The sequence below is a fragment of the Theropithecus gelada genome, chromosome 9 (genome assembly GCF_003255815.1).
Source record: "Theropithecus gelada isolate Dixy chromosome 9, Tgel_1.0, whole genome shotgun sequence".
Classification (NCBI taxonomy): domain Eukaryota; kingdom Metazoa; phylum Chordata; class Mammalia; order Primates; family Cercopithecidae; genus Theropithecus; species Theropithecus gelada.
The window spans coordinates 59,284,498-59,300,617 of NC_037677.1; the positions used below are offsets into that span (position 1 = coordinate 59,284,498).

A 16,120-nucleotide genomic window follows, 5' to 3' on the forward strand; every position below is an offset into this window, starting at 1 on the left:
ACAAATATCTTATACTTGGTAATCTCTCTCAAATCATCTCAATGACCTGCTATGTAAGGGTTATTATCCCATTTTACAAAAAGGAAACTGAGGTCACATATAAAGGTAACTAAGTCTGACTCCAGAAGTCCAATTATACCATTTTGTCTTCCTTAAAAAAAGGATTTATTGGTCTCTGATACTAAGTTATTCTTCAGTGTATTATGTTGCTGTTCTTCATAATTCCATTAACAAATTGGGTAACATTTCAGGGCCCAGTATTAAATAATGATCTTTCTTCCTCAGTTTGCTGTACACAGGGAAAAGACAGAAAAAAATTCCTATATGACAAGTTTTTGTTTGTATCAAATTACAGAGTTCCAAAAGACTTGACTTGAATATTGTAATACAACTTAAATTTGGCACATTATTTAATTATCCAAAGTTTATTACATGTTTGAGTGCACATTAAAGAGATTATTTGGCATAATTTGACAAGATAAAATTTCTGTACCTTATTTGACTATCAGGTATATATGTGGTATATTTATGTATGTGTGTGTATAGACACACATATACTCCTAAATTAAATATATTTGTATAAAAAGCTAAAGATTACTATGTTAAGATTAATTCATTAAAAAATCTATTATATTAAATTGCATCTGCATTCAAAGCAGAAATGTAAAAAAAGAATCAGTGTACTAAATACACATGAATTTACAAAGTAATTGAAAATGAAATAAAAATTTATATTGAAATGTTATAGTTTTGTTTAATTGGCATTTAAGTGGCACTATCAAACTATGGAAATAAACATCATTTTTTAGATTGTTGAGATAATAAAGATTCTACAAGCATTACCGTACCCTTGTACCCTCTAAATTAAGATTCAGCATTATTATAGTAGGAAAAAATGGCAGATAATTTTCTTCTTTATTAATATGGGAATTCTCAGGAAGCAATCAGGGCAGTGTCTGCACTCCTGGGCTTGTGCTTTTGGCTCTTCCATCAGTGGAAATCTGGCTTCTCAGGAAAGGTGCAGCCAGTCCGTCTAATTATGACGCTTGCTGCATAGTGGCCAGCACGGATACATTCAGTCAGAGGCTTGTCAGAGACCAGTTGAGACAGAAAACCTAGAACACAGGCAAAAAAGAACGTGAGTGTTGTGTGACAGCAGCAGAAATGTTATACTGGGTCAGACCAATATATGATCTAAGCACCTATCTCATTCTTCAGCCTTGACAGTAAGAGAAAGTCTTGAGCGTTGCTGTTAGGGAGGTCTTTTTTTTTTCCCCCCCCGAGATAGAATCTTGCTCTGTCACCCAGGCTGGAGTGCAGTGGTATCATCTTGGCCACTGCAACCTCCGCCTCCCAGGTTCAAGCAATTCTCCTGCCTCAGCCTCCTGAGTAGCTGGGACTACAGGCATATACCACCACTCCCAGCTAATTTTTGTAGTTTTAGTAGAGATGGGGTTTCACCATGCTGACCAGGCTTGTCTTAAACTCCTGACCTCGTGATCTGCCTGCCTTGGCCCGGGATTACAGGCGTGAGCCACTGTGCCTGGCCGGGAGGCCTCTTCCCAAACATCATGAGCGTCCCCTAATATTTATTCTAAAGAGCTCAAGTTGAGACACAACAACTTGCTATCAAGTCAATCTGGTCTTTTTTTTTTTTGAGATGGAGTTTCACTCTTGTTGCCCAGGCTAAAGTGCAATGGCATGACCTCGGCTCACTGCAATCTCTGCCTCCCAGGTTCAAGCGATTCTTCTGCCTCAGCCTCCCGAGTAGCTGGGATTACAGGTGCCTGCCACCATGCCCGGGTAATTTTTGTATTTTTAGTAGAGATGGGGGGTTTCACCATGTTGGTCAGGCTGGTCTCAAACTCCTGACCTCAGGTGATCCACCTGCCTTGGCCTCCCAAAGTGCTGGGATTACAGGAGTGAACCACTGCACCTGGACAGGGAAGCATGTGTTGACAGGGTCTCAAAATCAACACGGTGAAACCCCGTCTCCACTAAAAATATAAAAATAAATTATCTATACTGGTAATGTGTATATATAATTATACATACGAGCAATGAACAATTAGAAGTTACTAAGAATAAGCCAGGCATTGTGGCTCACACCTATAATCCCAGCACTTTGAGAGGCCAAGACGGGTGAGTTGCTTGAGCTCAGGAGTTTGAGACCAATATGGGCAACATGGCGAAATCCTGTCTCTACAAAAAATACAAAAATTAGCCAGGTGTTGTGGTGCATGCCTGTAAACCTAGCTACTCAGGAGGCTGAGGTGAGAGGATTGCTTAAGCCAGGAAGGTTGAGGCTGTGGTCAGCTATGATTACATCACTGCACCCCAACCTGGGCAACAGAGTAGGACCCTGTCTCAACAACGAAAAAATTAAAAATTAATATTAAGAATATTTATCCATATTTATTCTAAGGTACTTCACATACTTCAAATATTTGAAGTACCTTAGAATAAATCTGACAGAAGTTGTATAGGGCCTGCACATTGAAAATGGCAAAACAATGCCGAGAAATATAAAAGAAGCCTAAATAAATAGAGAGACATAAAGTATTCAAAGGTCAGAAGATTCAGTATTATCAGTTCTGCAGGATTTTTTCTATTAATTCATTGGAATACCAATAACAATTCTAGCAGGTTTTTCTTATAGAAACTGACCAGCTGCTTCTAAAATTTATATGAAAATTCAAAGGACCTAGGTTAGTGAAAACTCAACTTTGAAAAAGAAGAATCAGGCCAGAGGATTTATACTATCTGATTTCAAAATTTATTCTAGAATGATAATAACCAAGACACTATGGTATTAGCATATAGACAAATAGATCAATGGAACTGAACAGAGTCCAGAAATCAACCTACTTCTGTATGGCCAACTGATTTTTGACACAGGTGCCCAAACAATCCCATGGAGAAAGGATACTCTAACAAATTGTGTGAGAACAATGGATGCCATGTGTGGAAAAAAAGCATTTCAACCTTTACCTTACACTATCTACAAAAATTCACCTGAAATGAATCACAGACATAAATGTAAGGAGTAACATTCTAAAACTCTTGAGGAGAAAACATAGGAAAAAATCTTAGTGATCTTGAGTTTGCTAAAGATCACTTAGTAAGATGTAAAAAGTACAAACTTTTCTTTTTTAAAAATTTATTTATTTTTGAGACTGTGTCTCACTATCATTCAGGCTGGAGTACAGTGGCACAGTCATGGCTCACCGTAGTCTCAACCTTCTGGGCTGAAAGCTCTTCTCCCACCTCAGCTTTCCCAGTAGCTGGGACTACAGGCGTGTGCCACCATGCCTGGCTAATTCTTGCATTTTTTTGTAGAGATGGGGTTTTGCCTAGTTGCTCAGGCTGGTCTTGAACTCCTGGGCTCAAGTAATCTGCCTGCCTTGGCCTCCTAAAGCTCTGGGATTACAGGTGTGAGCTACCACACCTGGCTAAGAATACAACTTTTATAGAAGAAAAAATAATTTGAATTTTGTCACGATTAAATACTTGGTACCTCAATAACAAGAAACAACTCAATACAAAGTAGGCAAAAGTCTTTAACATTTTAGCAAAGAAGATAGATGCCAAATAAGCATATGAAATGTTCAATATCATTATTTCTTTAAAAATGCAAATTAAAATCACAATTAGATACCACTGCACACCTACAGAATGGCTAAAACTGAAAAGACTGACTATAACAAGTGTTAGCAAGGGTGCGATCAACTCTCATACACTAATTGTGGGAATGTAGAATGGTGAGACCACTTTGCAAAACCACTTGTCAGTCTTAAAAAGCTAAACATACGCATATCATATGACCCATTCTATTTCTAGGTATTTACCCAAGGTAGATGAAAGTACACATCCACACAAAGACTTGTAAATGAATGTTCACAGCAGCTTTATTTGTAATAGCCCCAAACTGGAAACAATCCAAAAGGGGATGAGAAGGAGCAGGAAGGCATGATTAGAAAAGGCCATGGGAGCAGTGGATATGTCCATAGTGATGGTTTCATGGGTGTACACATATGTCCAAAGTTATACAATTGTACACTTTAGATATGTACAGTTTATTGTATGCCTATTATGCCACAATAAAACTGTGAAAGAAGAAAAAAAGGATAATTGCAAATAAGGCAGGTCAAGAGCAGAAGAATCTGGGCTACCTTCCCCTTAGGGGAAACCTGAGCTGTTGCAGTAACACTCAAATGCTCAGAAGAGCAGATGATAATGAGCAACTGTGCTGCAGCTAGGCTTCTGGGCCTTCCCTGAGGCCCTGGGCAGCCTGAGGGGAATGAAGGTTAATTGAGAAGCTGTGGTATAATGACCTGTAGAGAACATTATAAGTGATTTATGTCCTTCTTCTTCTACCATTCTGACCACACAGACTTTTCCCAGTCAGATTTAGGGAATGCTCTGTATTAGATGAAATAAATAAGTATTCCCAACCAAAGAATAAAATTAATATGGTTAATGGAATGATGTATTTTAAAGACATTTGCTGAGACTGTAAAAATCACTCTCTCGAGAGGTTTAGTAAGAGTATTTTATCACTGAGTTTTCAGGTAACAGTCAAAAGTCAATATTAACTTTTCTGCCAAACTGTGAGGCTAAAATGCTCAGTCCACACAGTGAATAGAGCAGATGCCAAATTCAGAGTCAGATCAGCTTACAATGCAAACATGTCTATTAGACGCCTTATAAGCAACATCTGTTTTCTTCATTCCCCCTGGTATGATCATTGTGAGAAAAAGAAAAAGCTTATGTTTATGAAATATTTTTGTGAAGCAAAACCACCAGCATCCTTCTTCTAAGAAAACTAGATGATGAATGAAGTAAGTATTCTGAAGAGTGTTTTGCTTTGACAAGTGGAGAACCTGGATGCTGAAAAAAGCTAAGATCTTTGCCCAAGGTGAATGTCAGTTTTTCAATAATCTATTTTAAAAAACCAACTAAAATGAAATACAGATACTACATAATCAGTTATAAGCAGAGTCTTCAAAAAGGAGCTGATGTGAATCTTGAAAGTTGTATAAAATTGTTTAAATAAACAAATGGAGCTTATATTTAAAGAATTGTAGGGAATCCTTTTATAATGTAAGTAAACATCCCCAAGATACTTTTATTGTGGAAAAGATACATAACATAAAATTTACTATTTTAACAAATTTTGAATGCACAATTCAGTGACATTAAGTACATTCACAATGTGCAACTATTACCTCTATGCATTTTTAGAACTTTTTCATCACCCCAAAAGAAACTCTGTACCCATTAAACAATAACTCCCCACTCCTCTTTACCTCCAACCCCTGGTAAGTGCTACTCTACTTTTTGTCTCTATAAATTTGCCTATTCTAACAATATTTGTCTTTTTGTGTCTAGCTTATTTCACTTAGCATAATGTTTCCCAATATAATTTTAGTTTAGATTTTTAATTATTAGCCTGCTTAAAGTGTATTTTATTTGAAAATAATTCCAAATTCAGAAAAAAGTTTGCAGGAATAAAAATAGTACAAAAAGCATCTGTACATCCTTTACCCAGGTGCACAATATTGTTAACATTTTGCATCATTTGCATGTACTCTTTCTCTTTATACAATTTTATTTCCCTGAACTATTTGAGAGCAAGTTACATTTATCATATCTTTTTACTTCTAAAAACTTCAGTGTATCTTTTCTGAGAATAAGGATATTCTCTTACATAGCTACAGTGTGGACATCAACATCAACTTCAGTAACACTGTTATCTAATCTACTGTCCATATTTCAATTTAGTCAATTACCCAATAATGTCCTATATAGAAATTTTCTCCTCTAGAACAGAATCTAGTTTAGGATTTAACTGATGTACCTTTATAGTTTTTAAAAATCTGAAACATTTCCTCAGATTTTGACTTTTGAGATATGGACACTTTTGAAGAATACAGTCATCCCCTACCTAATTTTTAATTTATTTGTTCATTTATTTGAGACAGGGTCTTACTCCAATTGCCTAGGCTGGAGTGCAGTGGCGTAATTTTTTTTTGGCTCACTGCAGCCTCAACCTCCCTAGGCTCAGGTGATTCTCCCACTTCTGCCTCCTGAGTAGCTGGGACCACAGGTGCACACCACAATGCCTGGCTAATTTTTTTTGTACTTTTAGTAGATGGGGTTTTGCCATGTTGCCCGGGCTGGTCTCGAACTCCTGGACTCAAGCAATCCACCTGCGTCAGCCTCCTAAAGTGCTGGGATTACAAGTGTGAGCCACTGTGTCCGACGCATTTATCCCATTATTTATTTATTTATTTTCCCATTTTTAATAGACTGATTCTGATTTTGGGTTTGTCTAACATTTTCTCATGATCATGCATTCCCAGGCAGACTACTACACATATTATGATGGATCCTTCTCAAAGTGTCCCATTTAGAGGTACATCATGTCCATCTGCTGTTCACTAGTGACAGGAATTTTGATCACCCGATCAAGGTGTTGTCCTACTTCTCCATTGTATAGTACCTATTTTTTCCCTTGCATCTAACAAGCAGTTTGTGAATAGACAATTTAAGATCACATAGGCCAGGCGCGGTGGCTCACACGTGTAATCCCAACACTTTGGGAGGCTGAGGCAGGCAGATCATGAGGTCAGGAGTTTGAGACCAGCCTGGCCAACATGGTGAAACCCTGTCTCTACTAAAAATATAAAAATTAGCCAGGTGTGATGTCACGTGCCTGCAATCCCAGCTACTTGGGAGGCTAAGGCAGGAGAATTGCATGAACCCAGGAGGCGGAGGTCGCAGTGAGCTGAGATCATGTCACTGCACACCAGCCTGGGCAACAAATGTGAAACTCCATCTCAAAAAAAAAGAAAGGAAGGGAGGGAGGGAGGGAGATAGGGAGGGAGGGAGGAAGGAAGGAAGGAGGGAAGGAAGGAAGGAAGGAACCAGAGAAAGGAAGAAAGAAAGAAAGACTGAGCAAATCCTCAAATCAAATTTGGCTGGGCATGGTGGCTCATGCCTGTAATCCCAGCACTTTGGGAGGCCAAGTGTGGTGGATCACAAGGTCAGGAATTCGAGACCAGCCTGGCCAATATGGTGAAACCTCGTCTCTACTAAAAATACAAAAGTTAGCCAGGCATGGTGGCAGGCGCCTGTAGTCTCAGCTACTTGGGAGGCTGAGGCAGGAGAATCGCTTGAATCTGGGAGGCAGAGTTTGCAGTGAGCCAAGTATCACGCCACTGCACTCCAGCCTGGGCGACAGAGTGAGACTCCATCTCAAAAAAAAAAACAGAAGTCACATAAATATTCTGTTCTTTATCAGAAGTTCCAACCCCCCTCCCACTCCAGGTGTGAAATGATTTTCACATTTACCAGTCAGCCCTCACCATTCTACCATAAACAAGAGCTTACCTCTTCTCCCATTTATTATTTTAAATCTATTTATTATCAGTAAGAATGCACAATTATTTTTATTTTATTTGTTTGGTGGAGTCTGGAGCTCCGTCACCAAGGCTAGAGTGCAGTGGTATGATCTCGGTTCACTGCAACCTCCACCTCCCAGGATCAAGCGACTCTCCTGCCTCAGTCTCCCAAGTAGCAGCTGGGACTACATGAGCCACCATGTCTGACTAATTTTTGTATTTTGAGTAGAGATGGGGTTTCACCATGTTGGACAGGCTGGTCTCAAACTCTCAACCTAAGGTGGTCTGCCCACCTCAGCCTCCCAAAGTGCTGGGATTACAGGCGCAAGCCACCACGCTCGGTCCACAATTCTTTTTAAATTAATGGTTCAATTCTTTTTAAATCAATGGTTTATAATCCCTTACAGCCCTTAATTAATTTGGTCCTTAAAATATTCCAGTTTTTGCCAGTGGGAGCCATTCAGGCTGGTGGCTCCTGTGTCCTTGAATATGCCATCACATTATTTTTGATCACTTCTTTATGTTCTGCCATAATGTTCTGGGCTCCACTATGCCCTGGAATCAGTCATTTATCTGAGGATAACTGGTTCTTTTTAGCATAGAATGGTATTAGGGACTAAGATCTGCGAGGCAGGTGTGCTCTTTGCTTCTAGACTCTGTAAATGAACAGAGCTAGGAAGTATGCATGTACACATAGTCATGCACACACACACTTATATCCCTAACTGTATATATATATATGTGTGTGTACAGAGACCTAGTTTAGAAATTGAGCTGACACCAGTACTCCCAATTCTAGTCCATCTCCACAGGGTTCTTTCTTGCCTTTCCTCATCCCATTATTTGTATGTTCCTTCTTCTATAGTGAGAACCTATTTCCCAACAATATCAACAAATTTATTTATTTACTTACTTTTGTAATACATCTCAAATAGTTTCAAAGTCACTTCATCCCTAACTTTAAAAGAAAAAAAATCCAAATCTACTAAAAAGAGTTTAGGGTTAATTTTCTGTTCTCTGATGTAGTCAAATACTGTGTTCAGCATGTTACTCAGATTGGTTCTCTTTTTTACCCCCTTTGGGGAGCTCATTTTACTTAAGATGGGAAAAAGTTGGGTTCATGTTTTTCAGTTTGCTTTCAGTTTTAGTCCCATTTCTTACATTCTATCCTTATTGATTTAATATTTAAAAAAAATGTAGAACATTAACATGTTTCTAAAAGTAAAAGTAAAAATTCTATAAAAGATATGCTCAAAGAACTGTCACTTTCTTTACCATGTCCTCCTCCCCATCCTTTGTAAGTAACCACTTTCATTGTTTTCTGGTTTATCTTCCTGTATTCTTTTAGTAAAGGTGAGCAGATGTATGTATGTTTTCTTCCTTTTTTTCTTTTCTCTCTTTTTTTTAAACACAAAAGGAGGTAATACAGTTACCCTTTGCTTTTTTTTTTTTTCACTTAAAAGTATCTCTTGGAGGCTGGGTGCCATGGATCAAGCCTGTAATCCCAGCACTTTGGGAGGCTGAGGCGGGCGGATCACCTGAGGCTGGGAGTTTGAGACCTGCCTGGCCAACATGGTGAAACCCCATCTCTACTAAAAATACAAAAATTAGCTGGGCGTGGGGGCAGGTGTCTGTAATCCCAGCCACTTGGGAGGCTGAGGCAGAAGAATCGCCTGAATCCAGGAAGCAGAGGTTGCAGTGAGCTAAGATCGTGCCACTGCACTCCAGCCTGGGCGACAGAACGAGACTCCATCTCAAATAAACAAACAAAGCAAAACAAAAACAAAATCTCCTGAAAATCATTCTAGATCAATTGGTAGAGATTTTCTTCATTCTTTTTTACTGCTACATAGTACCTCCATGTATAAATACACTGTAGTTTAATCTATCTCCTATGTGTGGACATTTACATGGTTTCCAATATCTTAAAAATATAAACAATGCTGCAATGAATAACCTTTCACATATGTATTTCTGTGTTGTTAGGGGCGTATCTTCAGGATAAATTTTAGAAGTAGAACTGCTAGGTTAATGAGTAACTATATGCATATATAGTTTTATTGGTGATTCTTCTTCATAGAGGTTTAAGGATTTTGTATTTCTACTAGTAATGTAAGAGTGCCCGTTTCCCCACAACTTCACCAATATAGTATACTGTCCAGCTTTTGAATTTTTGCCAGTCTGATGGGTTAGAAATAGTTCAGCATAATTTTAATCTGGATTTCTCTTATTAAGTGAAGCTGAATATCTTTTTATATATCTTTAAAGAACAAATCTCTCTGTGAATTAATTTTTATCTTTTGCTTATTTTTCTATAGGATGTTTGGTCCTTCACCCTCTATTTTATTATTATTATTTTTGAGACAGAGTCTCCTCTGTCACCCAGGCTGGAGTACAGTGGTGTGATCTTGGCTCACTGCAACCTCCACCTCCAGCATTCAAGTGATTCTCCTGCTTCAGCCTCCTGAGTAGCTGGGATTACAGATGTGCGCCACTATACCTGGCTAGTTTTTGTATTTTCAGTAGAGACGGGTTTCACCATGTTGGCAAGGCTGGTCTTGAACTCCTGACTGCAGGTGATCCGCCTGCCTCGGCCTCCCAAAGTGCTGGGATTACAGGTGTGAGCCACCATGCTTGGCCTCAATCTCTATTTTTAAAAGTTCCCTGCATTTTAGGTATATTATTCAAATAAAGTGTTTTTTAAAAAAAAAAAATACCAACAATAACAATATGCTATTAATAGATACAAATACTGTACTGTATCAGCAAGTAAAGACAGTCCTTTTTCATATTTCATTCACTGAAACACAGCCTCAGGCCCCAGAGTGTGGTTGGTAAACACAATAGCAGATAAATGTGGCTTGCAGGTATTTAAAAAAAAAAAAAAAAAAAAAAAAGGCTAGGTGGGGTGGCTCATGCCTCACCTCTAATCTGAGCACTTTGGGAGGCTGAGATGGGAGAATCATCTGAGCTCAGGAAACCAGCCTGGGCAACCTAGGGAGACTCTCTATAGAAAAAAAAAAAAATTAGTTGGGCGTGGTGGCATGCACCTGCAATCCCAGCTACCTGAGCTTGAGCTGGGAGGTTGAGGCTGCAGTGAGCTGTGATTGAGCCTACTGTACTCTAGTTTGGGCAACAACAACAACAACAACAACAAAAAAAACAAAAACAGGTCAAGCATGGTACTTAGTGGGGCTGAGGCACACAGATCATTTGAGGCCAGGAGTTTGAGACTAGCCTGGGCAATGTGGCAAAATTCCGTCTCTACAGAAAAATTCAAAAATTTAGCCAGGCATGGTGGTGCATGCCTGTAGTCTCAGCTACTTACTCAGGAGGCTGAGGTGGGAGGATCACCCAAGCCTGGGAGGTTGTGGCTGCAGTGAGCCGTATTGTACCACTGCACTCCAGCATGGGAGACAGAGTGAGACACTATCTAAAACAAAACAAAACAAAACAAAACAAAAACAAAAATATCTGCTCTTTTTAGAACAAGATTTGGGCTTACCAAGACTCCAAAAAGCAAAATCTTAAAAAACTGACTTTGAATGTGTGTTCAATATGAAAAAGTCTCCAACAACTCATATGCTGGGGCCGTTGTTGTTGACTTTTTACTTTGGTTCCTTCTCTCTATCCTTTTAGAGATAGGCGTATCAAGCTGGACCTCTCAGGCTTTTCCAGCTTTAGGAGACATTATAGACTTCAGGTCCTCTAGCTGTTGAGGCATAAGGTGAGAATCTCTCATCGACAATAAATTGGGTTCTTAGGGTTATTGTTAGCCGGCTCTGAATCTTGGAACAATCTTTCCAAATAAACCTCTGTTCATTAACAATTGGTGCACCTATTATCTTCTGGTTGATTTTATTTAGACTTTTACTGATGTTACGAAGTGTGATCAATAAATTGACAAATCATATCTAGTATTTGACATGAGACCTGAAACATATGTTTAAGTTGTGCAAAAAGAGGAGATGCTACACTAGTTTCCTCAAAGCACACAGAGGTGGGATTGCTGGTGTGGTCAAAAGGCAATGTAACTTAAGCTGTCTATTCCATGTAGTTACTGTAGAAGAGATGTAACATCTAGAATTTTCTTAGTATCGTTTATAGAGAACCGAGAAATATTGTTAGTGGGTATGGAAGCCTTAATGGAGACACTTAATAAGAGCTAGGGATATTTTAGAAGGAAATGAACAAAGTCTTTATGAGTCCATTTTCTCTTTTCCATCTATAGTTCCTTAACAGTTTTTCATGGTAGCTGGAACTTAAAACTCAGTAGACTGTGTACTGTTCATTCTACATTCAGCAGCTTGTCAACAAGTAAGCAAGCTGCACTTTATAAACTTGGAAGAATAAAGTTTTTTTTTTGTTTTTGTTTTTGTTTGTACTCCTGGGCTCAAGCAATCCTCCCACTTCAGCCTCCTGAGTAGCTAGAACTACAGGTGTGTGCCATTATGCCTGGCTAACTTTTCTATTTTTTTGTAGAAATGGAGGAGTCTCACTATGTGGCCCAGGCTGGTCTGAACTCCTGGGCTCAAGCAATCCTTCTACTTCAGCCTCCCAAAGTGCTGGGATTACAGGTGTGAGCCTCTGTGCCCATTCAGAATACAGTTTTACTAATTCACTTTTTACAAGTATGTATTATGCTGAAATTGTTTTCCCAAAGATACAGTACAAATACATGTCAGTGGCTCTATCTTTATCTTCTTAAATAGTTCCCAGAAACCTTTTATATATAGTAGACTACCATATGCCTATGTAGAATTTAAACGTTTTAAAGTTTTTGGATATATATATATATATATATGTATATATATATATATGCACACACACACACACACACATATATATAATTTGTTCTAAAAAAACTCATTTTACACTAAATTTAAGTTATTATACATCTAGGTAGTACACTGTTCACCTGGAAAAATATACAAATGTTTATGTGTTGAAAATATATTTTAAGCCACATAAATTTAAAGGTCAGAGAATACCGTGAATAGATAGCAATACCTCATATATATAAAGCCTGAAGCCATAGCAGTTCCATGGTCATCCATATTACACCTATAAGGACCCCTCAGGCCTTCACTAAGATATTATTTATTTTTAAGAAAGCAAGTAAAAAATTGTTTTTCTGATTATAAAAGTCATACCCAATAACTGTAGAAAATGTGGAAAAAGTGAAACAGTAAAATTAGGAATAAATAGAAAACATACACAGTCCCATTAAAAATAATAATCAGGGCCGGGCGCAGTGGCTCACGTCTGTAATCCCAGCACTTTGGGAGGCCGAGGCAGGCAGATCACAAGGTCAGGAGATTGAGACCATCCTGGCTAACATGGTGAAACCCCATCTCTACTAAAAATACAAAACCAAAATTAGTCTGGTGTGGTGGCGGGCGCCTGTAGTCCCAACTACTTGGGAGGCTGAGGCAGGAGAATGGCGTGAACCCGGGAAGTGGAGCTTGCAGTGAGCTGAGACTGGGCCACTGCACTCCAGCCTGGGCGACAGAGACTCTGTTTCAAAAAAAATAAATACGGCCGGGCGCGGCGGCTCAAGCCTGTAATCCCAGCACTTTGGGAGGCCGAGACGGGCGGATCACGAGGTCAGGAGATCGAGACCATCCTGGCTAACACGGTGAAACCCCGTCTCTACTAAAAAATACAAAAAACTAGCCGGGCGAAGTGGCGGGCGCCTGTGGTCCCAGCTACTCGGGAGGCTGAGGCAGGAGAATGGCGTGAACCCGGGAGGCGGAGCTTGCAGTGAGCTGAGATCCGGCCACCGCACTCCAGCCTGGGCGACAGAGCCAGACTCAGTCTCAAAAAAAAAANAAAAATACATAATAAACAAAACATAAAATAATAATAATAATCAGGCCAGGCGTGATGGCTTGCACCTGTAATCCCAGCACTTTGGGAGGCCGAGATAGGTGGATCACTTGAGGTCAGGAGTTCGAGACCAGCCTGGCCAACATGGTGGAACCCCATCTCTACTAAAAATACAAAAATCAGCCAGGTATGGTGGTGTGCGCCCATAATCCTAGCTATTTGGTTGGCTGAGGGATGAGAATTGCTTGAACCTGGGAGGTGGAGGTTGTGTTGAGCTGAGATTGTGCCACTGTATTCCAGCCTGGATGACAGAGTGAGACTCTGTCTCAAAAATAAAATAAAATAAAAAATCAATACTATTTAACATAGTATTGGGGAAGTCCTAACAAGAGTAATAAGACTAAAATAATTTAAGAATTGTAAAGGGAGGCTGGGTGCAGTAGTTTGTGCCTGTAATTCCAGCACTTTGGGAGGCTGAGGTGGGCAGATCGCTTGAGCCCAAGAGTTCAAGACCAGCCTGGGTAAGAAGGTGAAACCTCGGCTCTAGAAAAAATACAGAAATTATCTGGGCGTGGTGGCACGTGACTGTAGTGCCAGTTACTTGGGAGGCTGAGGTGGGAGGATTGCTTGAGCCCAGAAGGTCGAGGCTGTAGTGAGCTGTGAACATGCCATTACCTCACTCTAAAAAAAAGAATTCCAGATGTATCAATGAGTTAAATGCAAATGGCAAAACAGTAAGACTTTTAGAAGAAAATAAAAACTATCTTTATGTCCTAGAGGTAGAAAACATTTCTTAAATAAGTCACAAAAAAAGCAGAAAGCAGAAAGTGAAAGATTGATTAAACTGTGCTAAAATGAAAACTTCTGGCCGGGCACAGCAGCTCATGCCTGTAATCCCAGCACTTTGTGAGGCTGAGGCAGGAGAATTGCCTGAGCCTAGGAGTTTGAGACCAACCCTGGCAATATAGCAAGACCCTGTCTCTACAAAAAACAGGAAAATTAGCTGGGCATGGTGGTGCAAAGCTTTAGTCCTAGCTACTTGGGAGGGTAAGGTAGCGGGGATTGCTTGTGCCCAGGAGTTTGAGGTTGCAATGAGCTATGACTGTGCCACTGTACTCTAACCTGGACTACAGAGTGAGAACCTGTCTCAAAAAAACAAACAAAAAACCCCAAAACCCCCAAACCTTCTGCTTTGCATATGATACCTTTAAAGGGAGGAAATTTAAACAAGTAAGTTTCTTTTTTTTTTGGTACAGATGGGGCCTCACTAGGTTGCCCAGGCTGGTCTCCAACTCCTGGTCTCAAGTGATTCTCCCACCTCAGCCTCCCAAGGTTTTCGAATTACAGGCATGAGCTACCACACTGGCCGGATCCTGATTTTATAATTTCTACTTGTGTTTCCTTCCATTTTTAGTCTTTAGTCAGATTCATGCAGTACATTTAGAAATATGTTTGGTCAAAATAGTAAAAAAAAAAAAAAAAAAAAAAAAAGTGTGTTGAAAAAAGTTGTTTTCTAGAGTTGGGATGACTTTTTTCTTGTTTTCCTTATGTATTAAACATTATATAATAAGCTACATTACACTTTTAAAATCAGATCTAAGTCAATACACCTTTAAAAAAAACCATGGGAACTTTATTCAGAAAAAATGGTTATTAAGAGCAACCATTCAAGAGTTTCAGCTAAGTGATGTTTTATTTTAATAGTTTCCCACTCATGCCTTTGGATTTAGTTAGTAATTGCAGCCACTGGATGAGTTTTCCACAAGGTAAATCAGTACAAGTATCAGTATAAGTAGAATGAAATTGGTCACTCTTCTTAGGAGATTCCTCAAGCACATAAAAATCATCACTATTTCCTGTATTTTACTCTTAGGCTTAGGGAAACACAGGCAATTTTAGAGAAGGCAATTTAGAAAGTTTCTGAGGGAACCTTAGCACAATCTTTCTTTCCCAAATGAAACTTCCTCTTACAGAAGCTATAAACCAAGTAAATCAGTACGCATCTTTTGAAATGGAAATTCAAGGACTAATACTTCCCTCACAGGGAATGCCGGGGGGATTTCTAACAGAATTAAGAAGGATAATCACACTTAGAATGGCTATCACGTGATAGTAATGAAAACAAGTATTTTGGTAAAAACTGTGAGGTCACTGGCCATGGGACACATGTCTAAGCCATAGCACCTTAAGGCAGTGAAATTGATGACACTGCAGGAAACAACAGGTGCTGGAGAGGATGTGGAGAAATAGGAACACTTTTACACTGTTGGTGGGATTGTAAACTAGTTCAACCATTATGGAAAACAGTATGGCGATTCCTCAAGGATCTAGAACTAGATGTACCATATGACCCAGCCATCCCATTACTGGGTATATACCCAAAGGATTATAAATTATGCTGCTATAAAGACACATGCACACGTATGTTTATTGCAGCACTATTCACAATAGCAAAGACTTGGAATCAACCCAAATGTCCATCAGTGACAGATTGGATTAAGAAAATGTGGCACATATACACCATGGAATACTATGCAGCCATAAAAAAGGATGAGTTTGCGTCCTTTGTAGGGACATGGATGCAGCTGGAAACCATCATTCTTAGCAAACTATCACAAGAACAGAAAACCAAACACCGCATGTTCTCACTCATAGGTGGGAACTGAACAATGAGATCACTTGGACTCAGGAAGGGGAACATCACACACCGGGGCCTATCATGGGGAGGGGGGAGGGGGGAGGGATTGCATTGGGAGTTATACCTGATGTAAATGACGAGTTGATGGGTGCAGCAGACCAACATGGCACAAGTATACATATGTAACAAACCTGCACGTTATGCACATGTACCCTACAACTTAAAGTATAATAATAATAAATAAATT

General features: G+C 39.4%; 1 protein-coding gene across 4 annotated transcripts in view; it reads right to left on the reverse strand.

The window, feature by feature from the left end:
• Window positions 1-409: 409 nt before the first annotated feature.
• The window catches only part of ADK (adenosine kinase), a 567,868-nt gene continuing 552,157 nt past the window's right edge, over window positions 410-16,120 (reverse strand). For 3 of the 4 annotated variants that reach the window (XM_025396539.1, XM_025396541.1, XM_025396540.1), the window contains one exon: window positions 711-1,115. In XM_025396539.1, coding sequence (XP_025252324.1) covers window positions 991-1,115 — 125 coding nt within the window. In that variant the 3' untranslated portion in view covers window positions 711-990. Of the gene's footprint in view, window positions 1,116-16,120 lie in introns of all 4 variants that reach the window. The other variant, XM_025396542.1, reaches the window with a different exon arrangement.